This window comes from Myotis myotis, unplaced genomic scaffold (assembly GCF_014108235.1).
Source record: "Myotis myotis isolate mMyoMyo1 unplaced genomic scaffold, mMyoMyo1.p scaffold_m19_p_18, whole genome shotgun sequence".
NCBI lineage: Eukaryota > Metazoa > Chordata > Mammalia > Chiroptera > Vespertilionidae > Myotis > Myotis myotis.
Genome location: NW_023416322.1, coordinates 9,118,377 through 9,144,346, shown reverse-complemented (window position 1 = coordinate 9,144,346; position 25,970 = coordinate 9,118,377). Strand labels below are relative to the sequence as shown.

Below are 25,970 nucleotides of genomic sequence, written 5' to 3'. Positions count from 1 at the left end.
AAGAAAGAATATTATAGGCCAATGTCCCTGATGAAGATAGATGCAAAAATCCTCAACAAAATATTAGCAAACTGGATCCAGCAATACACTGAAAAAATCATACACCATGATCAAGTGGGATTTATTCTGGGGATGCAAGTTTGGTACAATATTCGCAAATCAATAAATGTGATAAGCAAAATGAAGGATAAAATCACATGATCATACCAGTGGATGCAGAAAAAGAATTTCATAAAATCCAACATCCATTTATGATTTTTTTTAAAAAAAAACTCTCCTCAAAGTGGGAATAGAATGGTCATACTTCACACAATAATGGCCATATATGACAAACCTACAGTCAATATCATACTCAATGGGCAAAAATTAAAAACATTTCCCTTAAAATCAGAAACAAGACAAGGATGTCTGTTTTACCACTCTTATTCAACATAGTACTGGAAGTCCCAACCACAGCAATTAGACAAGAAGAAAAAATAAAAGGCATCCAAATTGGAAAAGAGGAAGTAAAACTGTTATTATTCACAGATGTCATGATATTGTACATAGAAAACGCTAAAGACTCTACCAAAAAACTACTTGATCTAATAAATGAATTCAGTAAAGTAGCAGGATATTCAGAAATCGGTGGTATTGTTGTACACCAATAATGAACTATGACAGAGAAATTTAAAACACAATCCCATTTACTATTGCAACAAAAAATATAAGGTGCCTAGGAATAAATTAAAACAAGAAGGTGAAAGACTTGAACTCAGAAAATTATAGGACACTGAAGAAAGAAATTGAGGAAGATATAAACAAATGTAAGTATATACCATGTTCATAGATTGGAATAATTAACATCATTAAAATGACCATACTACCCAAAGCAATCTATAGATTCAACACAATTCCTATTAAAATACCAATGGCATATTTCACAGATCTAGAACAAATATTCCAAAAATTCATATGGAACCAAAAAAGATCCTAAATAACCTCAGCAATCTTGAGAAAGAAAAACAAAGTTGGAGGAATCATGATATCTGATATCAAACTATACTGCAAGGCCATTGTAATCAAAACAGCTGGTACTGGCATAAGAACGGGCATATAGATCAATTGGATAGAACAGAGAACCCAGAAATAAACCCACGCCTTTATGATTAAGTAATATTTGACCAAGGAGGCAAGAGCATACAATGGCCTACATACAGTCTCCTTGGAAGAAGATGAAGCAGAAAGAGCGGGAGCTGCGACTGCTCATGCTCGGCCTGGACAACGCTGGCAAAACAACTATCCTCAAGAAGTTCAATGGAGAAGACATCGATACCATCTCCCTGACCCTGGGCTTCAACACCAAGACCCTGGAGCACCGGGGATTCAGCTGAACATCTGGGATGTTGGCGGCCAGAAGTCCCTGCGGTCCTACGGGCAGAACTGCTTTGAGAGCACTGACAACCTCTTCTGGGTGGTAGACAGCACCGACCGCCAGCACATGCATCTGCCTGCAGGAGCTCCAAGGCCTTTTGGTGGAGGAGTCCTGGCTGGAGCCACCCTCCTCATCTTTGCTAACAAGCAGGACCTGCCTGGGGCACTGTCTTCTAACACCATTCGCGAGGCCCTGGAGCTGAACTCCATCCGAAGCCACCACTGGTGCATCCAGGGCTGCAGCGCTGTTACAGGAGATAACCTGCTGCCTGGCATCGTCTCACTCCTAGAGGACATTTCCCGCCGCCTCTTCACAGCCGACTGAGCCGCTCCAGGTGCCCCCACCTCGCAGTCCGGGCCCCCCAACCCCCACCTCAGACCCTCACCAAGCACCACCCAAGGGAGGATGGGTGTCAGCCAGCCCAACTAACACTCCACGCCCCCTCGGTAATCTGCTGCTGCTGCTCACCGCTGCCCCATGGCCAGCCCAGATCCCATGGCGGGTGGGATACTGCCCTGGCTGTCACCCTGACTCATGACCCGGCCCACCTGCAGCTGCCAGACCAAAAGGCAAGGGCTGAGCGGGCTGCCTCTGCTGCTATCGAGACTGTGGCCTCATCCTTGCTCAGCTGTAAGGATAAACTGTTCCTTGTCCTGAAAAAACAAACAAACAAACAAACAAACAAAAAGACAGTCTCCTCAATAAATGGTCTTGGAAATATGGACAGGTATAACCAAAAAAATGAAATGGTTACTATAAGCGATGCACTCTTCTAAGTGCTTTACATATATTAACTCGTTTAATCTTCCCAACAGCCTTAAGAGGCACGTACTCTTATTACCCAGAGGACCTGTCAAGGTTGTGTGTACTAGATCCTGAATTCTTCTAGTTTCCTCCAACATTTAGGTAGAATTCTCCAGACTAATACCCAATTTTCTCCCTCTCTTCTGACCTGGAATCACTAAGAAACTAAAACTGCCCTTTGTCTAAAGCCATGCAAGCTGAAACTGGACAACTGAGTATTCACTTTAGAGAGATCACTAGAACAGCTGATATGTGGACAATCTTTGTGCCTATTGCTATGGGGGCCACTCAGATCACCAGAAACATTCAAACTGCAGACCAGGAAAGTCTATCAGATTGCACTGCTTGCCCTCACTCCATCTAAAGAAGTTTCAAACCCGGCGTCTAGAACTCATCTCATCTGGCTGTTCTCCAAACTCAGAAACTGAATTTATAATTTACTCAAACTATTAACCTTTGTTTTACTTTTGTTTCCACAGGAATGTTTTCCCATTAGATTACCTGATTGCTCACAACCTATAGAGGCCTAACTTAGACGGAAGCTCACCTAAAACCCATGTCCTGAAATAAAATATTCTTATGTTCATCCCGTCATAAGTTATCACGAGGATATATGTTTGCTAATACAGCATTTATTTGGCTGGTTAAATCCTTGGCTATTATTCGCCCCATATTCATCACATTCACTTTTCTAATATGTTACATACTCTCAAGGATTTTAAATGCCTGTCAGCAGCCACTCACATGCCCAATGCCCAATCAGGATCAAACAACTGAATGAAACCAACAATAACCACATAAATGATGAAGGTGATGACTTCATGGCTCTCTGGCCTGACAACTCAACCAATGGAAACATCAGATATTTCAACCTGGTTAGGTCAGCGGTGGTCACCAAGAGTAATGCTGCTGGTCATACTCTTGGCCTGCCGAGAGAATGCCCAAAACGGGTGAATTGTTAAAATCATGCCGAAACCGGTTTGGCTCAGCGGATAGAGTGTCGGCCTGCGGACTGAAAGGTCCCAGGTTCGATTCCGGTCAAGGGCATGTACCTGGGTTGTGGGCACATCCCCAGTAGGAGATGTGCAGGAGGCAGCTGATCGATGTTTCTCTCTCATCGATGTTTCTAACTCTCTATCTCTCTCCCTTCCTCTCTGTAAAAAATCAATAAAATATATTTTTTTTAAAAAAAAATCAAAACCAAACAGAAACCAGCCTTGATTTTCCCTGAGCAAGTAAAACTAGTCTAGTCATTCAAACAAGCTCAATTTAGCTTATGTTGCAAGACTAACTTGACGTGGGTCATTTCTTGCTTATGCCTCTGAAAATCATAAGCAAAACCTGAACTGTTTGCCACGGTTGATATGAAGTAAACACTGAAAATTCTAATATTGCAACCAATTACTCTGAAGAATAGTCACTGCTTTTCTCACTATATAAGCTGCTTTATAACAATTTAACCCTGATCCTCATTTCATGTTTTGGTTTAAATGCTTCCTGTCTTTGCAAACTGTCTTTTTGGTGTGTGCACAATAATTGTTTTACTCTTTACTACTTCAGTGATTGATTGGTTTTACTTCGGCCGTTTATGAACTTTGACAAGCTTTTATTTTGCTTTCTCCCCAGCACTTCTTTGAGTTAGTATCCTATTGCAAAGGATTTATCAGTATCTCAAAGCAGATCAAGCACAAACGCCTGGAGTCCTGCCTGACCTCCACCCTGCATCAGCCTGCAAGAGGGCTGGAAACCACAACTCCCAAAAGGCTTTGCGTGCCGGAGGCGGGGCAGTCCCATCGATTGGTTGGCTCAAAGCCCTATGCCAACGATGATTGGCCAGGTCTGAGAATGAGGTGGGGCTAAGGCCATGCGGGAATTGGAGCAATGACGGGCGAAGACCGCGGGCTGAACGTTTGGGTCCAAACTCCAGCCGCCGCAGACTAGCAGCTGGAACCTGAGAGAAGTATGGCTCGGCCGTACGTTTGCGTGCTGACCCTGGCGGCTATGCTGCTGCTAGGCATCGCCACCGTCACCAGATCCAAGGGCCTGAGGGACACTGAGCATCAGAGGGCATCGCCAATTCCTTCTCAGTTCAGCCAAGAGGAACGCGTCACAATGAAGGAATCGCTGAAAGGTGAGCCGGGTCCCCGTCGCCCACCAATGCTCCGCTATGGGTCCCTCTCTCCCAGGCCCAACCCGGTACCCCACTCTCCTGTCACAGAGTGTCCTTCACATCACTGCCCAGCCTCGCCTCCATCCCGACACGTCGTGCCCGGGCTTAGGGAGGGCACCTCTCCCACAGGCCTAACTTCTGGGGTCTCCCGTGTTTTCTGGCTCGCCTGAAAGCTCCAACTTTGCTTCTGTTGGCCGGGCAGTCACTCACCCTAGCCCCTGCTTGCCTTTTTATTTGTACTTTTAACCTTTGAAAGTTTTGATTTTTTTTTTAAAGAAACTTTTCATTGTTCATAGGTTTACAGCTATCTCCCCTTCTCCCCCCTTTTACCTCTATGCCTCCCAGCCCCTATCCACCCACACACACACACACACACACACACACACACACACACACACCATGTCTTATCTGCCCTATTGCCCATGTCTTATCTGCCCTATTGCCCAGGTCCATGAGCTATGCCTATAAGTAAATATAAGAACTATAAGTAAATAAGTTCTTTGGTTTATCTCTTCTCATCCCCCCAGCCCCACATCGAGGTGTCTCCGTCTGTTCCATACCTCCGTGCTTCAGATCTTATGTTGTTGGTCAATTCATTCTGCTCATTAGATTCCACAAATAAGTGAGATCGTGTGATATTTGTCTTTATCAGATGGGCTTATTTCACTTAGCATAATATTTTCCAGGTCCATCCATGCTGTCCCACAGGGTAAGTGATCCCTCTTTTTTTCAGCTGCACAGTATTCCATTAAATCTCTGCGCAATTATAAGGTGAAAAGATCTTAATCTTATCATCTACAGAGTCCGGAAATTGAGGGTTAGGTCAGTTAAAGGATCTTCCCCAGCACCCCACAGCAAGGAGTGGGCCCTGGGTGACAACTTCTAGCACCTATGGGACCCACTGGACACCAGATGGCTCCAAGAAGGGGTGTGGGGGGTGTTACTGGAGTGTGGCATGTTCCTGATTTCTTCTGCTAATTAAAGGGCATCTTTCCCCTAGACCTCAAACCAAGGCTTAAGTTCATTTACCTTTTGAATCTGCATTTTTCCAGGAGAAAAACAAAAATTTCTGTTGAGTGCTAGATCCTGTGGGATAAAGAGGTCCCTCTTCCCCATTGGGCTTGAGGAATTAATAAATTAAAAGGAATTACCTTTTAATTAACGGATTAAAATGAATTACCTACGCCCGTGGTCGCAAAGTGCCATGGGCCCCTTGAGTGTGGCTCTTCTTAAGCCTTAGGAGTACCCTAATTAAGTTAATAACAATGTACCTACCTATATAGTTTAAGTTTAAAAAATTTGGCTCTCAAAAGAAATTTCAATCGTTGTACTGTTGATATTTGGCTCTGTTGACTAATGAGTTTGCCGACCCCTGACTACGCAAACATATGCAGTGGGCAAAAGCCAAGCCCTGTGATTGAATATAAACTGTGCGAGCGCAAAGTGATAGGCCTGGGGGCAAAGCCGTGCTCTTTCAAAGCAAAGGATAAATAGTCTTCGGAAAGGCATCGGGCCACTGCTCACCAGAATCTGCACAGAAGAAAGCAAAAGTAATGATAAGAACCTAAAGTAGGACCCTTATGGCAGCACGGCTTAGAGCTGAACAGGGGACACAGCGCCTGAGTTCACATCTTGGTCTGCCTCTCATGTAGGCAGTTTATTTAATCTTTTAGAACCGTGGCTTCCCCACCCATGTAGTGGGCTATGCTGTAGGGCTGATCCTTAGGAAAAAAACTGAGTACACACCTAAGTTTGTCTTTCAGAGGCCCGCCCTGGACTGCAAGCTTCTCCAGGTACATTTTTCCCCAGTGTGTCAGGGGTTGCTATCTAATCAAATATTCTCATAAGTCCTGTTTCTCCTCCCAGTGGTGTTTGAATTTGATAATGGAACTTTTTTAAAAAATTTTTATTTAAATTCTTTATTGTTTAAAGTATTGTGTAAGTCTCCTTTTACTACCATTGATCTCTCCCCGGCCACTTCCACCCACCAGCACATGCCCTCACCACCTCTACTGTCTGTGTCGATTGGTTATGCTCATATGTATGCATACATGTCCTAAGGTTGATCTCTTACCTCCCCTCCCCACCTCCCCTGCCTTCTCTCTTAGGTTGGATGGACGATCTGTTCGATGCTTCCATGACTCTGGCTCTATTTTTGTTCATCAGTTTATGTTGTTCATTATATTCCACAAATGAGTGAGATTATGTGATACTTATCTTTCTCCGACTGGCTTATTTCGCTTAGCGTAATGTTCTCCAGGTGCATTCATGCTGTTGCAACTTATTTTTTTATTTTTATTTTAATAATAGGACTTCCTAAGGGTGCAAACACTTTCTGGTTCAAAGGGATGAGCCTATTGGCAAGTCAGGAACTGAGACATCTGGGGAGGGCAAATGAGATTCTTTAGGACTGAAGAGCTCCTTTGGGAGCCTCTAAATCAGTGGTTCTCAACCTTGGCTGAACATTAGAATCACCTGGAAATCTTTTTAAAATCCTGATTTCTGGGCCTCATCCTCGGGAAATTCTATTTCTTTGTTACTAATGTTGTGGCCCCACCCCATAACAAAGAAACAGAATTTCCGGAGGTTGAGGCCCAGAAATCAGGATTTTAAAAAGATTCCCAGATGATTCTAATGTGCAGCCAAGGTTGAGAACCACTGCTCTAAATCTACCCCTTCCCAGGTATTATGAGCCACAAAAAAAAAAAAGAAAACTGGCCTCAGCTGAGAGACCAGAGTGACCCTGGATAAGCCAGTCCATGAGTAATAAGCCTGCTCTGCACACAAAGCCTCATTCATGGAGGGACCCAGGCCTGTGGGCTCCTGATTCATCCCAGGGATGGTGGTTTCAGAGGCAGAATGAGGCCTTGGGGAGCAATTTATAGCAGCAGCTTCCCCATCAGGGCCAGGGTCCAAAATCTACTCTCCTGCGCCTCCCCCAATCTTGGGTTTTATTTTCCTCTGAGAACCATAGGAACCTAAACAAACCTGTGTTTAAATCCAAGTCCTACTGCTCCTTTCGGGACAATCTTGAGCAGCTCTAACCTCTAAGCTGGTTTCCTTACCTTCAAGTTGGGAAAAACAGCAGCGCCTACTTTAAAGGATTGTTCTCCCCTTCCCCCCTCCCCCCTCTCCCCTCCCCCCTCCCCCCATCCCCGCCCCGCAACGATAAGATAATGAATGTAAAAGCTATTTTTATGCACAGAGGGCTGTGGAAAAGCCAATGGCTGTTGTCATCTGTAATCTCCCATATCTGACTATCCGACTCCGGCAGGTGCCATCCAGATCCCAACGGTGTCTTTCAACCCCGGGGAGTTCAACACCACAGCCCTGGCTGAGTTTGGAGAATACATTCATAAAGGTCAGCCACACACTGTGGGAAAAGGGTGGGAGAGTTCGGACTGGGGACACCCTTCTTTCTATAACAGGGCGACCAGTGTTAGTCAATAAATCAGAAGGTGGGACTAGGAATTCCTTCTTTCGGTGCAAGTTTCCAGAACTATGCCCCATGCTTCACACACACACGCACGCACGCACGCACGCACGCACACACACTCACTCACTCCACCTACACAGGCCCTACTCCAGATTCATTTTAACACATTTCTGAGTTTCTAGGCAGTAAGCAGCCTTGAGCTATCATATCGGTCCTCTCTCCTCACCCCCACCACCCATGAGCTGGAGGATGGGTCAAGGGGGAAAAGGAGATTTGGAACTCCCTGCTCCCCATATGAAAAGCACATGCAGAGTAGTAAGGCCACCTTCCTAAATCAAATAAAAAGCCACTCCTCCAAAGTTGTCAGGGGTTGGAGAAGCTGGCCTGGGGGCAGCAAGGAGGCCCCTCTCTACCTGGGACAGGTGGCTCTGGCATCAGTGCCCAGCAGCCAGGCTGAGGCCAGGCTGGAAGTCTTCAGTAAATAGGAGACAAAAGTACAGAACTAAATGTACAGTGACAGTCAAGAAGACAAGCTGGCTGACAAAATAAAAGCATATTCTACTTCCGGTTTTTGTTCCCAGGTATCCATGTTGGTATTTGTGGGCTCTTCCAACAAAGCCCAGTGGGAGAGCAAAGTTTTTCCTCCCGTGTGTCTAAGGCCACCTGTACTAAGACTTATCTGCAACCTGAAGAATGACCCTGGGAACATTCACACGTGGACGCAGAAGTGTGGCCTTGTGCTGGACAGAGCAATCTTTTATATCCATGTAACACAAACAGTAGGAGTACTGTTTTTTAAAAGAAAATATCTCCGATTTATAGATATGGGTCATGTTTGGTTCCAAGTAATTTGGAGACTGGGGCCTACTATATTCAAAATTTAACACATCCCTAGTTTGCAGAGCCCTATAACATGTACTTATGACAACATGTTTATAGGTCAGACCAGGCCACATCTTGAGCTATTGACTGTCATAATGGTGGAGTGTTTTTTTTTAATCTATTTTTTTTATTGATTTTTTACAGAGAGGAAGGGAGAGGGATAGAGAGTTAGAAACATCGATGAGAGAGAAACACCGATCAGCTGCCTCCTGCACACTCCCCACTGGGGATGTGCCCGCAACCAAGGTACATGCCCTTGACCGGAATCAAACCTGGGACCCTTGAGTCCACAGGCCAACGCTCTATCCACTGAGCCAAACCGGTTAGGGCTGTGGTGGAGTCTTGACATGCATGTCACTGCATAGAAATTGCCAATTGACATATGGGAAAAACAAATTTCAGAGATTGTGTGGGCAAATCAGAAATCAGACTGGCTTTGTCCCAGAAGGCTTCCAAAAGAAGTCTAACTTTTTTCTTTTTTTTTTTTTAAGGGCAGGGGCACCACATGGTGGGAGACCAGTTGAAACTTAAATCTGGCTTTCTCTCCCTGCTTTCCATCCCTTTGCTTCTAGTCTTTCCCACTGTGTTCAGAACCAGCTTTATCCAGCATGAAGTCGTGGGAGAATACAGCCACCTGTTCACTGTCCAAGGCTCGGACCCAAGCTTGCAGCCCTACATGCTACTGGCTCACATTGATGTGGTGCCTGCCCCGGACCAGGGCTGGGAGGTGCCCCCGTTCTCTGGGTTGGAACGTGATGGCTTCATCTATGGTCGAGGCACACTAGACAACAAGAACTCTGTGATGGTCTGAAATGCTATATTCCCTCTGCCTTGGGGCCCTAAAGATCAACCCAGGAGTTGGGGGTGAGGGGAATGGGAAGTGCAATTTGAATTTGCTGTCTTTAAAGAGAACCTAGCCAATCCGAGTCACACCAGCCCTGGTGCAGGTAGCTGAATGTCTCATGCCCTGGTACTCCCACTAGATAATAACCCTTTTCCTCCTCTGATATGCTTCTGTCCCCCAGGCAATCCTGCAGGCCTTGGAGCTCCTGCTGATCAGAAATTACATCCCCCGAAGAACTTTCTTCATTGCTCTGGGCCATGATGAGGAGGTAGAGCCTCTTCATCCTATCCCCATCTCTGGGACCCCTATGGGATGGGGGTGGGGGTGTCTTCACCCAGACCAGTTTGCTCCCCAGCTGTAGGGTCTTCAGGATCTGGTGTGGTGGTTTGCCAACTTCTTTGGGTATCTGTGTGCCAGACCCATCTAAGGCCCTTGACCAAAAGGCAGATTCCCGGGCCCTGTGTCATCGATCTCAATTTGTTTTTAAAAGACTTTTTTTTTTTTAGAATAGTTTTAGGTTCATAGCAAAATTGAGAATATAGATTTCTTATATTCTACCCCCACACATTCATAGCCTCCCCCACTTATCACATCGCCATCCCCCACCAGGGTGGTACCTTTGTTACAATTGAACCTACATTGACACATAACAATCACCCAAAGCTCGTAGTTTACATTACGGTTCACTCTTGGTGTTGTACATTCCATGGGTTTGGACAACTGTACAATGACTTTGTGTCCATCATTATTGCATCCTACAGAGTATTTTCACTGCCCTTAAAACCCTCTGTGCCTGCCTGTTCATCCCTCTCTCCCTCCTTGAACCCCTCGAAACCACTGATCTTTTTTTTAATTTCTATTGTTGAGAGTATTACAGATGTCCTCTTTTTTCCCCCATTGCCCCCTCCACCCAGTTCCAGTCCTACTACAGGCTTTCACCACCCTGTCCACGGGCTATGCATACATGCATACAAGTTCTTTGGTTAATCTCTTCCAGTCCCCACTCCCTCATTCCCTCTGAGATTCATCAGTCTGTTCCATGTTTCCATGCCACTGCTTTTATTTTATTCGTCAGTTTAGTTTGTTCATTATATAGTGGGGCCTTGACTTACGAGTTTAATTCGTTCAAGACCGAGCTCGTTAAGGAACTTGTTAAGGAGCTCGTTAACTCAAATTACTCTGTCAACTCAATGCAAAAAAATCGGTGTGGAGAGACAGCTGGTATCTCAAAAAACTCATTAGTCGGGACACTCGTTAAGTCAAGGCCCCACTGTATTGGATATATGAGTGAGGTCATGTGATATTTGTCTTTCTCTGATTGGCTTCTGTCAATTGCATAATAATCTCCAGGTCTCTCCTTGCTGTCTCAAAGGGTAATAATATATCCCTTTACAACTGCATAGTATTCCATTGTGTAAATGTACCACAGTCTTATTATCCACTCATGAGCACTTGGGCTGTTTCCAGATCTTGTCTATTGTAAATAACGCAGCTATGAACATAGGGATCCATATATTCTTTCTGGTTCGTGTTTCACGAGTCTTAGGATATATTCCTAGAAGTGAGATCACCATGTCAAATGGCAATTCCATTTTTAATTTTTTGAGGAAACTCTACACTGTTTTCCATCGTGGTTGTACCAGTCTGCATACCACTGATGTTTTTACTCTCTCCATCATTTTGCCTTTTCCAGAATGTCAGATAGTTGGAATCATACAGTAGTTAACCTGTTCAGATTGGCTTCTTTCACTTAATGCTATGCATATATCTGAATTTTTAGCTCACTCCCTGGTAATATCTGAGGCAGGCAGGTGGTCTGTCAACTAAACCTTGAGAAACATCGGTGTGACGCAAAGAGAAATAACAGGGAGATCAATGAGTATGTTCGATTCCCAGTGATGCTGCTTACTTTGACCCCCAGCAAATTACTTTCTCTCTGGGTCCCAGTTTCTTTATTTGTGAAATGAGGGGTGTTTGGTCCTTCCAGCTCTGACATTCCAGGAATCTGTGAGGCTGTATTGTCTATACCCCTTTCCTCCAAGGAAGAGATGGGACAGGGAGGTGTTAGAGCCCCTGGCTAAGCTGATGGGTCTCCATTAGCTGTCCCTGGAGGTCTGGCTGAGAAAGATTGTGGCTCCGGGTTCAATATCTGCAGGTGTCAGGGGCACATGGGGCTCAGAAGATCTCAGCCCTCCTCCAGGCAAGGGGTGTCCAGCTCGCCTTCATTGTGGATGAGGGTAGCTTCATCTTGGATGGTTTCATTCCCAGCCTCAAGACGCCCTTTGCCATGTGAGTAAAGCACCTCTCCCCTCCCCCCGCAACTTTGGAAGGCATTCTCGCCCATCTGAGATGACCCCCGCCTAGTAACTGTAAGCCATGCTGCAACAACTATAGTTTACTCCTCTTGCGTTCGTTCCCCTGAGCTTTGACCGGTTCTGGGCTCCCCTTTCCCCTCCGCTTCTTAAAGTGTAGATTTCTTTAAGTAGCATGAAGCTGACCCCCTAGCCCACCCGACCACTGCGCAGATCGGCCTGCGGGCCTATGGGATAATTCAGGTGAGAAGAAGATAGGAGGGCCCTCTCTGATCCTTTCCCTGCAGGGTTTCGGTCTCGGAGAAGGGTTCACTTGACCTCATGCTGGAAGTAAACATGACTCCGGGCCACTCTTCAGCTCCTCCCAAGGAGACTAGCATTGGCATCCTCGCAGCTGCTGTCAGCCGGTGAGCAGCCCCTGGCCCTGCTCCCGGGCCAGGCCCGGGATGGACTGCCTGGCGCTTTCCCACTCTGAGTTTAAGTGTCCTTCCCTGAAGTGGGGCTGAGAAGCCAGGGTGAGGGCTGCCGGGAGGACAGAGCCACCAGTACCCAGACAAGAGTGAGAGGTCAGAAGGAGACCTACCCATATGGCAAGCAAAGGCCAGCAAACAAAAGCGAGCTCAAGTCGCTGGGCCAGTCCAAGGTCCAGACCAGAAGTCAGAAATACAAGCCGGCAATGACGTACGCTGTCTAAATTCCCCACGTGCCCTGAGAAGAGGACAGAGATAAATAAAGGCTGCTGGGTGTGGGCGAGGACAGGAGGCTCTGGACCAGTGTTTACCACTATCTGGGTGGGTGTGTTTTTAGCAAAGTGGAAAGAAGAACTATATTTATTTATTTGTTTGTTTGTTTGTTTTTAAATATATTTTATTTATTTTTTACAGAGAGGAAGGGAGAGGGATAGAAAGTTAGAAACATCGATGAGAGAGAAACACTGATCAGCTGCTTCCTGCACACTCCCCACTGGGGATGTGCCCGCAACCAAGGTACATGCCCTTGACTGTAATGGAACCTGGGACCCTTGAGTCCACAGGCCGACACTCTATCCACTGAGCCAAACCGGTTAGGGCGAACTATATTTATTGAATTAAACATTCAACTGACTATCTACCCTGTTCAGGCTTTGTGCCTGGTCGAGGGCATAACAGTTGTGGAAAAAACAGACAGTTTTTCCTCAAGTAACTCACAATTAGTGGAGGAGACTAACAATTGGGCTACTGTGGGGTAAGTGATATGGGGGTGGGGAGAGTGCCCTAACTCAGACTGGGTAGAAAAGACCGATCCTGCTGGTGGAGAAGAGGCGGTCTTGCTTGTGTTTTGAGATCTTTGGATGGTTCATTGGTGGAGGTGAATAGGAGACCTCTTGGCCAGGCCCATTGAAACCTCCTGTCTCGTTCCTCCTCCTCTTCAAACTGTGGGTCTCTGCCTAAGGTTGGGCAAGAACTCCTTTTCTCTTCCAGACTGGAGCAGACTCCAATGCCAAACATGTTTGGAAGTGGGCCCTTGAAGATGACGTTGCAGCAACTGGCTAATGAGGTGTGGGAAGAAGTCTCACATACGCCCTGGCAGCTGTGGGAGAGGAAGAAAGGGTGGCAGAGAAATCGCCTTTAGAGTAATAAAAGGGCCCTACTGTGTACCAGTGCTCTGCCCATTCTCAGTCTCAGACAGTGGCTGAGCCAAGACACAAGGATCTGGCTTGTTCCTTGAGGTTCTTGGTGCTTATCTGAGACCCTAAGACCTAACACACCCAGGCACCGGTTGGGAGCCGGTTCCCACTCATCCTTGAGGCTACAGCTGAGGGCCCTCAGGCAGACCTAAAGCAGGAAGAGACCCAGGCCTCAGGTACAGCGACCCTGTTATGCTGACCCCTCTGAAATCCTGCTGACCTGGTTCTTTCTTTCAGTTTTCCTTCCCTGCCAATGTCATCTTCAACAACCTGTGGCTATTTTGGCCCCTCGTAAGCAGGTAAAGTTTTATCTTTCCTTCCCTCACACACCCCCACCCCATACCTACCCACCACCCAGTCCCCTCTCCTTGGCTCTACTGGACCTGACTAATAATTGTTCCTCAGCCACCAAACACTATATGTAATTCATAGATAGGACATCCCCCCTAGCCTTAAAGATCTCTTAAAGGTTCCGGAAAGTGGGTGGTCCTCCAACTCATTTTTCCCCCATTGGACAACATCTGACCTTAGTCCTTTTGCTTAGGTTAATGGAGAGAGAGGATATAACCAATGCGCTGGTCAGGACCACTACGGCAGTCACCATGTTCAAGGCAGGGATCAAGGTAACATCATCTGGTCCCTCCCATACACCTTTTGCTCACTGCCCGCCCACCCCTCCATTCCTTGGCTTTATCCCCTGGCTCCTCCTTCCTCATCTGGTTGCAGTTGGAATAATAGGAAGGCCCAGTGCTGAACTGCCTGTGTCCTCAGCTGGGTACGCCTCAAGAGCAAGAGTTCTAGCTGAGGTCTACAAAGGCTCTGAAATCGCTGGCCAGATTTTGGATATTAGTAGTTTAGGGGGTGTCCATGTTCTTTGGGTTGTAAAAAAAAAAAAAAAAAAAAACATTACCCTAGTGTGAAGAGGTTTTATTTGGGAGTGAATCCTTGTGACCTATACTCATTCAACCTGTTATACTAGTATATTAACCTAGCATTTTTGGTCATGTAGACTAAAGGTTTCTAACCTATCTATTATCAAAGATCTTTCTTATTACTCTTCTTTATATTTTGAAAGATATACCCACCTAACAAATTTAATGAGTGATTAATGTATTTTTTCCCTAGTGTTACCCTGAGTTTAAAAGAGAAACTCATCTGCCACTTATAAAATCTATAACATTTGTGATATATATACCGCACTTAAAATGTGCACATTGTCATTCTCAAAATACACTAAATATTGGGTGGCCTTGGCAAACCAATTCTCTATGAGGTTTAGTTTTATAGAAATAATTTTCAAGTGAGTAATACATTGGTACATTCTTATTCTAAGAGCTACTTTTCAGCAAATTGGTTTACTTCCAATTGGACTGGCCACTCAGGGCATCTCTGTTTAAAGCAGCGGTTCTCAACCTGTGGGTCGAGACCCCTTTGGCGGTCGAACGACCCTTTCACAGGGGTCGCCTAAGACCATCCTGCATATCAGATATTTACATTACGATTCATAACAGTTGCAACATTACAGTTATGAAGTAGCAACGAAAATAATTTTATGGTTGGGTCACAACATGAAGAACTGTATTTAAAGGGCCAGAAGGTCAAGAACCACTGGTTTAAAGGAAGCCCAGCCATGCTATTTAGCACGGGTATAAGCCTTTCTGAAATCATGAAGTAATAGACCTTTCTGAAATAATAGACCACTCCTATTAGTATAACACCACCAACACAACTTCCACTAGCACCGTTCACTTGGAATACGTACAGTGTAGCCTTGTGGAGCCCAGGTTGAGGAGAAGTGAATGGGACCTCAGAAGTAATTCCTGGCACATGTCAGCCAGACCAGAGCTATCTTCACCAGCAGCCTAGGGTGTCCACGAAATAATAGTACTGTGTCCTTGAATGTCCATGGCATCTTTATCTGTCCAGAATACGCTAACATTTGTTACTCCATTTGACCTTCCTAACAGCCGTGTGAGTACTATCGCCCCAATTGCCAGTTAAGAAACAGAAGTATAGGGGGTTGAGTGCAGGGGGCTAAAAAGGGAGAAAATGGGAGATATCTGTAATACTGTCAAAAGGAAAGGGAAGGGAAGGGAAGGAAGGAAAAAGGAAAGGAGAGGAGAGGAGAGGAGGAAGAGAGGTTGCACTTATTCAAATTCAGACGTCTAATTTGTAACAGCCCAGTTCCCCTGTCCCTAGTCTGGTGCTTTTTTGCACATACCGATTAAAAGAAAGATAAGCGATTGGGGAATCTGTTTTCTCATGGCCTCTGAGGGGGAAAAATGCCTCCATAGCTTAACTCTGTTCTCCAGTTAGTCCTGGTTCTTCCTGGAGGCAGAGAACAGAGTCCAATTTCACAATTGATGTGGGAAACCACCAGCAGCAGCAGCATCCTCATCCCCTCGAGATCAGACCTGCCATGATGGGCCTGCGAGGCTCCGGGTGCCCTGCCCGGGGGATGCACTAACACTCACCCTTGCAGAAAGGTCCTAGACACCCTGGGAAGGAGAGCAATCACAGAAGACTGCCAAAGGTGCCACCCAGGGCCAAAACAGAGGTGCCCGGGCATCACAGAGGAACTGTTTGTTCTGAGCAGTTCTCTGTAGTGCCCTCCAGGCCCAAGAAACACAAAGATCTGCCCTAAAGCAGACACACCTCTAGCTCTGAACACAGCCCCATGTCAAGGGCCCAGGGAAGACAAGGGGCTGACTAAAAAGATTAAGCCCCATGGACACAGACATAGTGCGGTGAAGGCCTGGGGAGGAAGGGGAGCAGGGTGGAAGGGGTCAATGGGAGGGGTGGGGGCAGGCAGGGATACCTGTAATACTTTCAACAATAAAGATAAATTATGAAAAAAAGTAAGCCCCAGACCTTTAAGTCAAATCAGCTCCCTCTGCCTCCTCCCGGTGGTAGTTGGCATTTCCTGGGCAGGGGTTGGGTATGGGGATTTGAGATTGGCTCAGACCAGGCTGTGTATTTCTCCCTCTAGGTGAACGTCATCCCCCCAGTGGCCCAGGCTACTGTCAACTTCAGGATTCACCCTGCACAGACGGTCCAGGAGGTACGTACCCTGTCTTCCTGACGACTGGTTTAGCTGCAACCCCAGGGCTGGCCCAGTCTCTCATTTGTTCAACCAACATTTTTCAAAGGCTCCCTTTGGACCAGGTACTTGGCTAGGATAGGAGATCTGTGGTTTGGGGAAAACTTGGAGTCTGGGGGTGGGCAATGAACACTAGTAAATAATAGTAGCAAACATAGTGGGCTTGCTCTGCAGGTGGTCCTGTCCTAAGTTATACACACACTCATTTAATCCCCACAACCACCCTCTGAGGTAGGAATTGTATTGTCCTCATTTCATGGAGAAACTGAGATGGGCAAGTAACATGCCCAAGATTCCCCGTCCAGCAGCCTAGTTCCAGACTCTGTGCTCTGTGCTTTAAGCTACCACACTACACTATGATTATAACAATTCGGGACAAACAAATGAAAATAGGACCAACTCCGAGAAGGGAACTGGTGCTACCCTGTGAGGGTCAGGAACGTCTTTTCCAACCACTGGAAATCGGAGCTGGGACTTAAAGGACGAATAGGACTCTGCTAGAAGTACGGCATTTAGAGTAAGGCTCAATTCAAGGAAAGATGAAGAGTAGGATAAACTGGGGGGAAATGAGAGATGGAAATGGAGGCGCAGTTGGAGATCAAGGCCTTGTATGTCGTGCTGATGAGTGTGGGCTCTAGCTGTGGACAGAAGGTAACTGTCGGAGTGCTTCCAACAGGGCAGCGATCTGCTCAGACTTGCTTAGGGAGTGGTGATGGCAGCCATGCAGAGGAGGTGCTGGCGCAGGAAGAGACAGGCAGCTGTGGTGACCTCTCAGGCAGGGGGCATGAAGGTCTGAACCAAGGCCATGGTCAGGCGGTGGAGAAGAGGGTGCCTGCAAGAGGTGTGAGAGAGAGAGGTGTGCAGGGAAAGAAAGCTGGGATGGCTCTAGCAGCAGTTCTCAACCTGTGGGTCGTGACCCCTGAAAATACATCCTGCATATCAGATATGTACATGACGATTCATAACAGTAGCAACATTACAGTGATGAAGTAGCAACGACAATAATTTTATGGTTGGGGGTCACCACAACATGAGGAACCGCATTAAAGGGCCGAGGCTTTAGGAAGGTTGAGAACCGCTTAGTAAGGTTTTTTCATCTGGGTAGTTGGCCAGGTGCTGATCCCTCCAACCAAAATTGGGAATTTGAGAAGAGCACGTTCACAGAGAAATGTAATGGTTCGGAAGGTTGAGAAGCTCGTAATATATTAATAGATAATTATGAATACCTCAGGCCTGAAGAGAGGATGAACTAGAGATACAGGCTGGAGTGCTGTTAGCATAAATGAAATCTCTGGCATCAGTACGATCTCACAGGAAGGATATGTACAGTGAGGAGAGAAGAGGGTTGATGACAGAGCCTTGCAATGGTCCGCTGCAAACATCAACTTCAAAACTATAACAATGAATGAGTAATGGCAGATGGTGATGAGTGCTGTGACGAAAGGGACCAGGTGCTATTAGAGAATATAACGAGGAGCCAGACCTTGTATGGGCACAGGCAAGGCTTCCCTGAGGAAGTAACATCTGAGCTGGAAGCTGAAGGGTGAGTAGAAATGACACCGAATATTTGGCATCTAAGGGAAAATCTAGCTTATTTAAACGTCAGATGGAGCTCAAAAGAATTCAAAAAGTAAATCTGATCCTTCAAAAAATGATCAAAAGGGGCAACTGAACCACTATCTGGTAAATAACCCATCCCGAGTTAAGCAGAGTTAGGGGTGGGCAGAGTTTCCTGGGTGTCTGATGCAGTTCATCAAGGCGCAGCCACACTTAGACGTCTGTGGCCCTTTCTCCCTGAGTCCTTCCCCACGGAAAGTTTTGCTGTCACACAGGGTGGGAGGCACACCCCTCTTTGTGGAAGGGGTGTGGGTGGAGACAGGTTAACAGCCTGCCCCTCCAGGGGAGTTGGGACTCATGTGAGCCCCGGGCGCTATTTCTTTTCATCAGGTGCCAACCTTTGTCCTCTCCCTGGGGACTCATGGGGCCAGGAAATCACTGAATTCCCTTCATTGAGCTTCTTTCCACCAGTTTTTTTCCAACCTCATTCCCACTCCATGCCCTTTTCAAGGGCTGTTTCCACCAGCTGGGGCTTTCATCTCCCCAGGCTCTGCCGCCCTTCCCTCCTCTCTCGTCCCCTGCCACAGTGGCTTTCCTTCCCTGTCGATCTGATGAAAGCCCTGGAAGCCCTAGGCCCATCCTGCCCACCTGCCCAGTGAGGAATGGAAAGCCTCCATCATCCCCAAAACACACAGCACCCTTTGTCCTGGTCACTCCACTCCCTCATGCCCCAGTTCCATGCATCAGGGACTCGCTCCCTGCTGGTCTGGGGGCCATGGGTACAGAGCCCTGGGCTGGTCCTGCCAAAGCACAAACAGCCCCCAGAGTCCTCTTCCTCCACCTTTACTGGTCTTTCCCACGTTGTGGGTGTAGATAGGTCTCCACGGTCTTCAGAAACACAATAGGCCACCAGGTGGAAAGGAAGATTTGTTCTGAATGGGCCTCAAGGGATAGAAATAAGACCATTGGAAGATGCTTCAGGGAGCCCCCCTTGAAGGAGAGTTTGGGAATATGGGGCCTGGGATGGTAATGAGCTCCTGAGAGGCCAGATGTCCTCTCATCTAGAGGGCAATGCAGAAGATTCCTTCCTTCTTTTTTTCCCTTCCTTCCTTCCCTCCTCCCTCCCCCGGGTGTTTTTGAGTGGCTACTATGAGTTAGACATTCATATGAGCACTTGGGAAAGTGGTGACAAGATTCCCACTCCAGTGGTGCATGGGTCCAGTGGGGAAGACAGCAACCAGCAAGGAATCAGTGAATACAGTGATTTTTTAAAGAGGTAAGCCTCACCAATGATGTGTCACAAAGTGATTTGGGGGGTGGGAGAGGAGCCCTGAGCAGCTTTACATACAGTGGTCGGCCCCCTCTGAGGGGGCATTTACGCTGAGACTGAGATCCTTACGCACAGGCCTGGGGAACAGATTCAGGCAGCAAGAGCACTGCCTCTAATCTCCGCAGAGGTGACATTCGGCTGGTGTTCATGATGTGCCTAGTACTGTATTCTATCCTGTGAAGTACATGCAATACTGTGCCGCGCCAGCACGGCCAAGGGTGAACCTGAGTGGGGGGCGGTGAAGGATTACAAAAGACAGACAAGAGAATAAAGCTGAGGCTGGGTGGGATGCTACCCTGTCTGATGGAGAGACAGCACCACGGACTATAAGCCGTGTCTTTATTTTATAGCCAGATTCCACCAGGTGAAGTAAGGGCGTGGTCAAGATGTTTACAACGTTCTCTTACTCAACTACATGCACCTGAACTCTATCAAGCCCACATCACTCAGGCACGTGGGGCCACGTGTTCGGACCATAGGCTCAAGCTTACAACTACAGCTGTTGGCTATAATTGTGCTGGGAGGGCTCTGCCCTCCAAGCTGGGACTTGCACGTGGCCATGAGAGGACTGTGCCTTCTCATTAGTCCAAGGCTTGAACCTGTCCAAACCCTGTAGCTGCTCTCCACACAATACCAAAAAAAAAAAAAAAAATGGATTTGGCTTACAGGAAGTCATATCTCAGTTCATTATAAGAAAGACATTCATAGCTGAGTTGCTCAAAGGTAGAATGAAATAGAACACGTGTTGGTGAGCTTTCTGCCACTGGAAGTGTTCAAGCCCAGGCTGGATGACAACCCGTCAGGGATGTTATAATAACAGCCTTGCCACAGGACGGAAGCTGGACTCACCAGTTTTTGAGTCTTCGTTGTCCTTGCTTTCAACTAATTTGCTATCCCTTTGAGAGGAAAATGTATGTACACATAAAACAGAGAACAACATACTACTGTAGGAATGTGCTGTAAGGGCTAGAGGAGTTTAGAGAAATGAGAGACTAATGTGCTCTAAAGGGGGTTACAATCTGGGTGCCCTCTTCAATTTCTGGGAGCAGGGATCTAAGTAATTTGGGTCAGGGGGGACAGCAGGCACAGTCCCAACCCATCTCAAAGGGAATGACTTCAGGAAACTCCCAGTGTGTCAAGACTATATATTTTTGTATTACTGTATTTGGGATATAAGCATAGAGTGAAAATAATCCCTGAGTCAACCCTTCCTCCTGCCCCCAATCCAAAAGTGGAGATATTGGTTTGGTTCAAATGGTGGCTTTTAAGCCAGAAGTAGGAACCCTCATTTCCTTTCCAGACTCAGGTCCTAGCATGCTTCTAAGAAACACTGACCTGAAAGGGGTACTCTTGAGATAATGCCCCCATTTAGGTGATCCCCCGACTATGGGACACTCCTCTGTCTAGGACAGAGGCAGCTCTAAAGCACCTGCTGGTCCAATGGGTTGAGATTAGTGGTAGAGCTTTCTCTGCGTGGCTGGGTGGGTTTGGGGGCCACCCTAAGCCAGCCTCCTGGTCCAGTCCCACATGGCTCCATGTGACCTAATCCTCAGGGTCTGGTCTACATCCTGCCAGAACCTTTCCTGGGTTCATCTCTAGTCATTTCAGACTGAATTTTTCTAGGAGCTTCCTCAGGTTCCTTCCTGAGGAAAGGAGGCAAAGAGAAAACTTTACCACCAGTCCCCCAACTCCTGACTTTTTGTCTGTGTTGAACTCATCTTCCTGGTCCCAGTGCCGTTGGTTACAAACAGGAAGCAGGGATGCCCAGAGAGGGGAAAGCAAAGTGTGATCTGTTCATCACCACTATCCCAGGTTGAAGTGAGGTCATCACATCTATTCCCCTCGAGATGGTTGAGATTCGCATTCTGCTGACTCCTACGATCTTACTCAGCCCATGACTCACCACCCAAGGAAAAGACCCATCATTTCCTGATTTTCCAATTCCCTTCCTGCCTCCTGGCTATGAGGCAAGTCTCTCGAACAGGTAGCGTAAATTGACTTATGCTGTAGATGGCTTTCCAGGAAGACCCAGCTCTTCTATTTCCTGTAGCCAATTGGCTGAACTTAGGTCCCAGTGCTAAAATGAGCCTCCTCTATAACTCCAGAGCTCTGCCTTGCTCAAGAAAAATCAGGGCTGTTTAAATTCCTACAGTAGTTGTTTAGCAGATTAGTAAGAAATCAAACTCCCTTTGTGTCTTCCCTGAAGGTCCTTAAACTGGCCAAGGATATTGTGGTGGATGACCGGGTCCAGTTCCATGTATTGGAGAGCTTTGAGCCCCTGCCTGTCAGTCCCTTTGATGACCAGGCCTTGGGCTACCAGCTGATCCGCCAGACCATACAGTCCATCTTCCCGGAAATCAACATTGTTGTTCCAGGTAATGACTTCATCAGCTGTGGCTGGAGGGAGGTGGGGGCTGGAACTGTTTTCTATCCAATGTCCACTCCCCCACCCCCACCCCAGCTGTGGAGCCTAAAAACAGCTGGCTACTTCCCCTCCTGTTGGGTCTCCACCCCCTTCCCTGGAGTGGAAGTGAGAAAGCAAACAGGAAAGGAGCAGAAACAATAAATTAGGTCAGGTCAAGCCTGGGTTCTTGGCTAACCTAGACCAGAGTAAATGGAGGAGGGGATCGGCCCGGAGTCCTCATCCCCTGGGAGAGGCATGGAGGCAGCCAAGTTTCCCCTAGTCTGGTTCTGATCCATTCTAGGATGCAGCTCAGCAGCAAAGCTCGGAACCAGAAGCCCAGCAACACCTGCCAGCCACACCGTTGGCAATTACACCCTTCTCTCCCAGCAGCAGTACCTCTGTGTGCCTTCACTGTGTAGACGGTGGCTCTTGAATTGAAGAGTGGAAGGGGATCCCCCTAGGGAACCTACTAAAATGCAGATTACCTGGACCTATACCCAAGGATTTGGGTTAACCAACTCTGGAGAGGAACCTGGAATCTGCCTTTTAAGCAGATACCCCAGGGGATTCTAACAGCAGCTAATGGCTGACCACAGTTTGAGAATCTCTGGTCTGTGGTGTGAAGAGGAAATGTTCTAATGTTAAGAACTGGGTCCGGTTGCTTTATCTAGGCTTAATCATGGATCCCCTCAAACATTGTCTAAGCTCGTACTTAGGACCTACCCCTCTGCTAGGCATGAGCCCTTAAAGAGCTTACTGTGAAATTCTACATCCACAAACTTGGGCATGGAAGAAAAAAAAGCAACCTTGTTTTTTTAATCAACTTAAATCTGACTGTAAGCCCAAATCCTCAAGATATTCAACCTGAGACGTTAATGAGGCCTCCCAGGACCCCACCATTCCCACCTTGAATCAGGCCCTCAAGGTTTTATGTAGCAACACAGCATTGGAGTCCCTTGGCCAATGGTCATTGGTCCTTGTGTTACCTCTGAGACATCCATTGTCCTGGCCACAGGGTCACTTCAGGTTGGAGATTTCCTCTGGTTCATTCCCTGGCCTGTGTGGAGAGTAGGATCTTTGACTCTAGATCTGAAGATACCAAGCAGCCATCCCCTTTGAGGTCTGCCACCTCCTCGGACTCCTGCCCAGAGCAGGGCCTGGATCCCCCTATCCAGGGACCATTGTCCTCACCATTGCATCGTCTCCTCCCTTGGCCATCAAAGGCTCTCTACTGGGGCATCTGCCATAATCCCAGTGACAACGTTAGGTTTTTGCAGAAAAAAAAAAAAGATAGGCAGCAGTCAACTGGCAGAAATCCCCAAAGCAAGGAATTGTGAAGGGCCTAGTTACCCATCTGCAACCAAGAGTGAAAAATGGAACAGAAGACAAGTTACCATTTCATTTCACTCCATCACACTATCAGGACAAGTCCCAGCCCCAACTGGGGTAGTGGGTGAGCGGCTTCAGGAACGTGGGGCGCTGGAGAATTCTGGGACTTTCCAAACCTCTCAGAAGACAGAGGATGAGAATAACAGGCAGTGATGTTCCACTTTAAGAAGATCGCATTTGATAGCAGTAAAGTTCTCCAGAGAGTGTTTCTCTTTGATCTCGGATGATACAGATGAAAGTAGAGGCAATAAAGAAGTGCTAGTTTGATTTCTGGATACCTACAGGGGTGGGCAAACGTAGGTTTACAATTGTGAGTACACGAAACACAGAGTTTATTCTTTCATTATAAAGATAATAAATGTATTTGTATTATATATTTTTCCACACAAACAACTAAAAACTTACTTTTTCTCACCCCTGTAGATGTCTAAACATACCTAGCTATGGGTATGAAATAAAGGTATTGGCCTCCATGGTCATCGTGGAGAGAGGACACAGCTTTGGATCATTGAAGGGATATCTCACTAATGCCCGAGGGAGGATCTTCCATGTTTCTGGCTGAAATGGTGTTTCAGTGAGATATTCACAGCTGCAGGCTCCCAGGAGGGCCGAGGTTTTGCTCTGCAGTGAGCTAGGGGTCCTAATTTTTTCAGCCAGCCCACCACCAACCTCTTCCTTGGCTTGGTTACTCACATAAAACCCCCTTCCTCTTGATCTTCCCTTTCTAGGTACTTGTATTGCTCAAACAGACAGCCGACTCTATACAAACCTCACCACTGGCATCTATCGGTTCAACCCCGTCTACCTGCAGCCTCAGGACTTCCGTAGGTGAGTGAGTGGACCAAGTTTGATACAACTGACCTGTCCCTTCCCCCACTGCTTTCTCCTGAAAGTCCACAGAATGGGAGAAGGCCAGGGTCTGCACAAACTAAAATGGAGACACTGTAGAACCCAACTGGCCAGCTTTCCTCACTGCCCGTCCTGCCACTCCCCAGGATGTGTGGGAATTGGTCTCTATTTTTCAGGGACGGAGATATGAAAAAGATGATTGGAGATGATTAGCTAATCCCAGCTAATCCTCCCTTTCCGAGAGTGCTTTCCCTCTGAACCTCATTTTCTCCCCCAAAAGGGGGGGACTACAGAGTTCTTGATTACCACTCAGTGAAATGTAGACACACGTGAGGTCAAAGATGGGCACCATGAGAACCTAAGACAGGATCACCCATTTTAACTGCTGTGTGTCAATTACTGTTCTGTGGGTTCTTCAGCGAATTCTACCCCTGGGGTGTGGGGGGATGATCTCCATGTATTTCTCTGCTCCTGGTCATATCCGGACCCGATTTCCACACAGTCAGTTGCCAACAGAATGAAAATATTTGAATATGAGCTTAAGAACAGCTCTCATGGATTTGTGTGGGGGTTTTTTGGGGGGGGGGGGTTGGTTTGTTTTTAATGAAGGGGCAAGTCGTTATTCTTTATTTCCCTTCATCTTTGAAGTTACATGTGAGGTTTGTTTGTGCGTTGTGTTGTTTTGTGTTGTGGAGAAGCAGGTTGCGGGCCTGAGGTCTGAGAGTGACATTCCTAGGTAAAGAACCCCATAAGTACCCTAGACAGTTGCCCTCCCGAACCTCCTGTGCCCCTAGTAATGTGGGGGTGGAGATGGGAGTAGTGCTGGCTTCAAGAAAAATCTAGCTGGGGGCCCTGGCCTGAGAGAAAGAGAATGAGAAAGATCATTTCTATTCAGAGAAGAAATTATCGAGTGAGTCCAGAGCCGGAGATGATTTTGAACTCCCCAGGGTTTATTAGTTACCCCCACTGTAGTTTGCCATGGGCTCCTAGGAAACCTCACTTCCTACAAATGGCCTCTCCTACTTGCCCACTTCCTACCCCAGAGGGTCAAACGCCACTGGTTTCAAGAGTATGGGGTGGAGAGTGCTCCCTAATAATACTTGTGCTTCAGCTATGGGCTCTCTCTTCCCCCCAGCATACATGGAATCAACGAGAGAATCTCAGTCCAAGCCTACGAGAGCCAGGTGAAATTCATCTTTGAGTTTATCCAGAACGCTGACACAGAACAGAGGCCAGTGTCTCACCTGCACGAATTGTGAGGTCCCGGAGCAGCTGGATCAGGTTGACCCTAGGCCAGGACTAACCCAAGGGAGAAAGCCAATGTTGATGAAACTTTGGGTCAAAACCACATTGTAGCCCTGGCCAGGTAGCCCGTTGGTTAGAGCATCACCCCCGATGCTCAAGACTGCGGGTTCAATCCCTGGTCAGGACTCATACAGGGAACAACCAAGGAATGCATAAATAAGTCGAACAACAAATCAATATTTCTCTCTCTCTCCCCCCCCCCACCACTTCCTCCATTTCTCTAAAATTAATCAATAAAAAATAACTAAAATAAGCACACACACACACACACACACACACACACACACACACTGTAATACATCCCCACCTGCCTTGCTCCCAAGAACAAGGTCAGGGGACAGTCAGCAGGGATGTAGCTTCTCCCTTCCTCTTGCTTCTCCGTCCCTCAACTGACCAGCACTTCCTGCCTCTTTGTCCCTGTCTGAGAAGGTATCTGGCCTGTCTGTCATATGCTGGTTACTTAACAGCTCCACACTCCAGGCCTGACTTACCAAATGCAGATGTGAAA

General features: G+C 47.0%; 1 protein-coding gene and 1 pseudogene across 1 annotated transcript; both read left to right on the top strand.

Moving 5' to 3' along the window:
• The first annotated feature begins 1,184 nt into the window (after positions 1–1,184).
• LOC118673242 lies at positions 1,185–1,738 on the top strand (annotated as a pseudogene).
• A 2,352-nt stretch (positions 1,739–4,090) lies between these two features.
• Positions 4,091–25,627, top strand: PM20D1 (peptidase M20 domain containing 1). Its single transcript, XM_036344565.1, has 13 exons — positions 4,091–4,349; positions 7,663–7,749; positions 9,279–9,511; positions 9,732–9,818; positions 11,706–11,839; positions 12,150–12,269; positions 13,323–13,398; positions 13,766–13,827; positions 14,073–14,151; positions 16,518–16,589; positions 21,722–21,890; positions 24,037–24,136; positions 25,293–25,627. The coding sequence occupies exons 1-13, from the start codon at positions 4,181–4,183 to the stop codon at positions 25,414–25,416; spliced, it is 1,512 nt and encodes a 503-aa protein (XP_036200458.1). The 5' UTR covers positions 4,091–4,180; the 3' UTR covers positions 25,417–25,627.
• Positions 25,628–25,970: the final 343 nt, after the last annotated feature.

Coding starts and splice junctions, on each gene's coding strand:
- PM20D1 (XM_036344565.1), top strand. CDS start 4,181: ATGGCTCGGCCGTACGTTTGCGTGCTGACCCTGGCGGCTATGCTGCTG. Junction 21,891..24,036: donor AATCAACATTGTTGTTCCAG/GTAATGACTTCA, acceptor TTCCCTTTCTAG/GTACTTGTATTGCTCAAACA. Junction 24,137..25,292: donor CAGCCTCAGGACTTCCGTAG/GTGAGTGAGTGG, acceptor TCTTCCCCCCAG/CATACATGGAATCAACGAGA.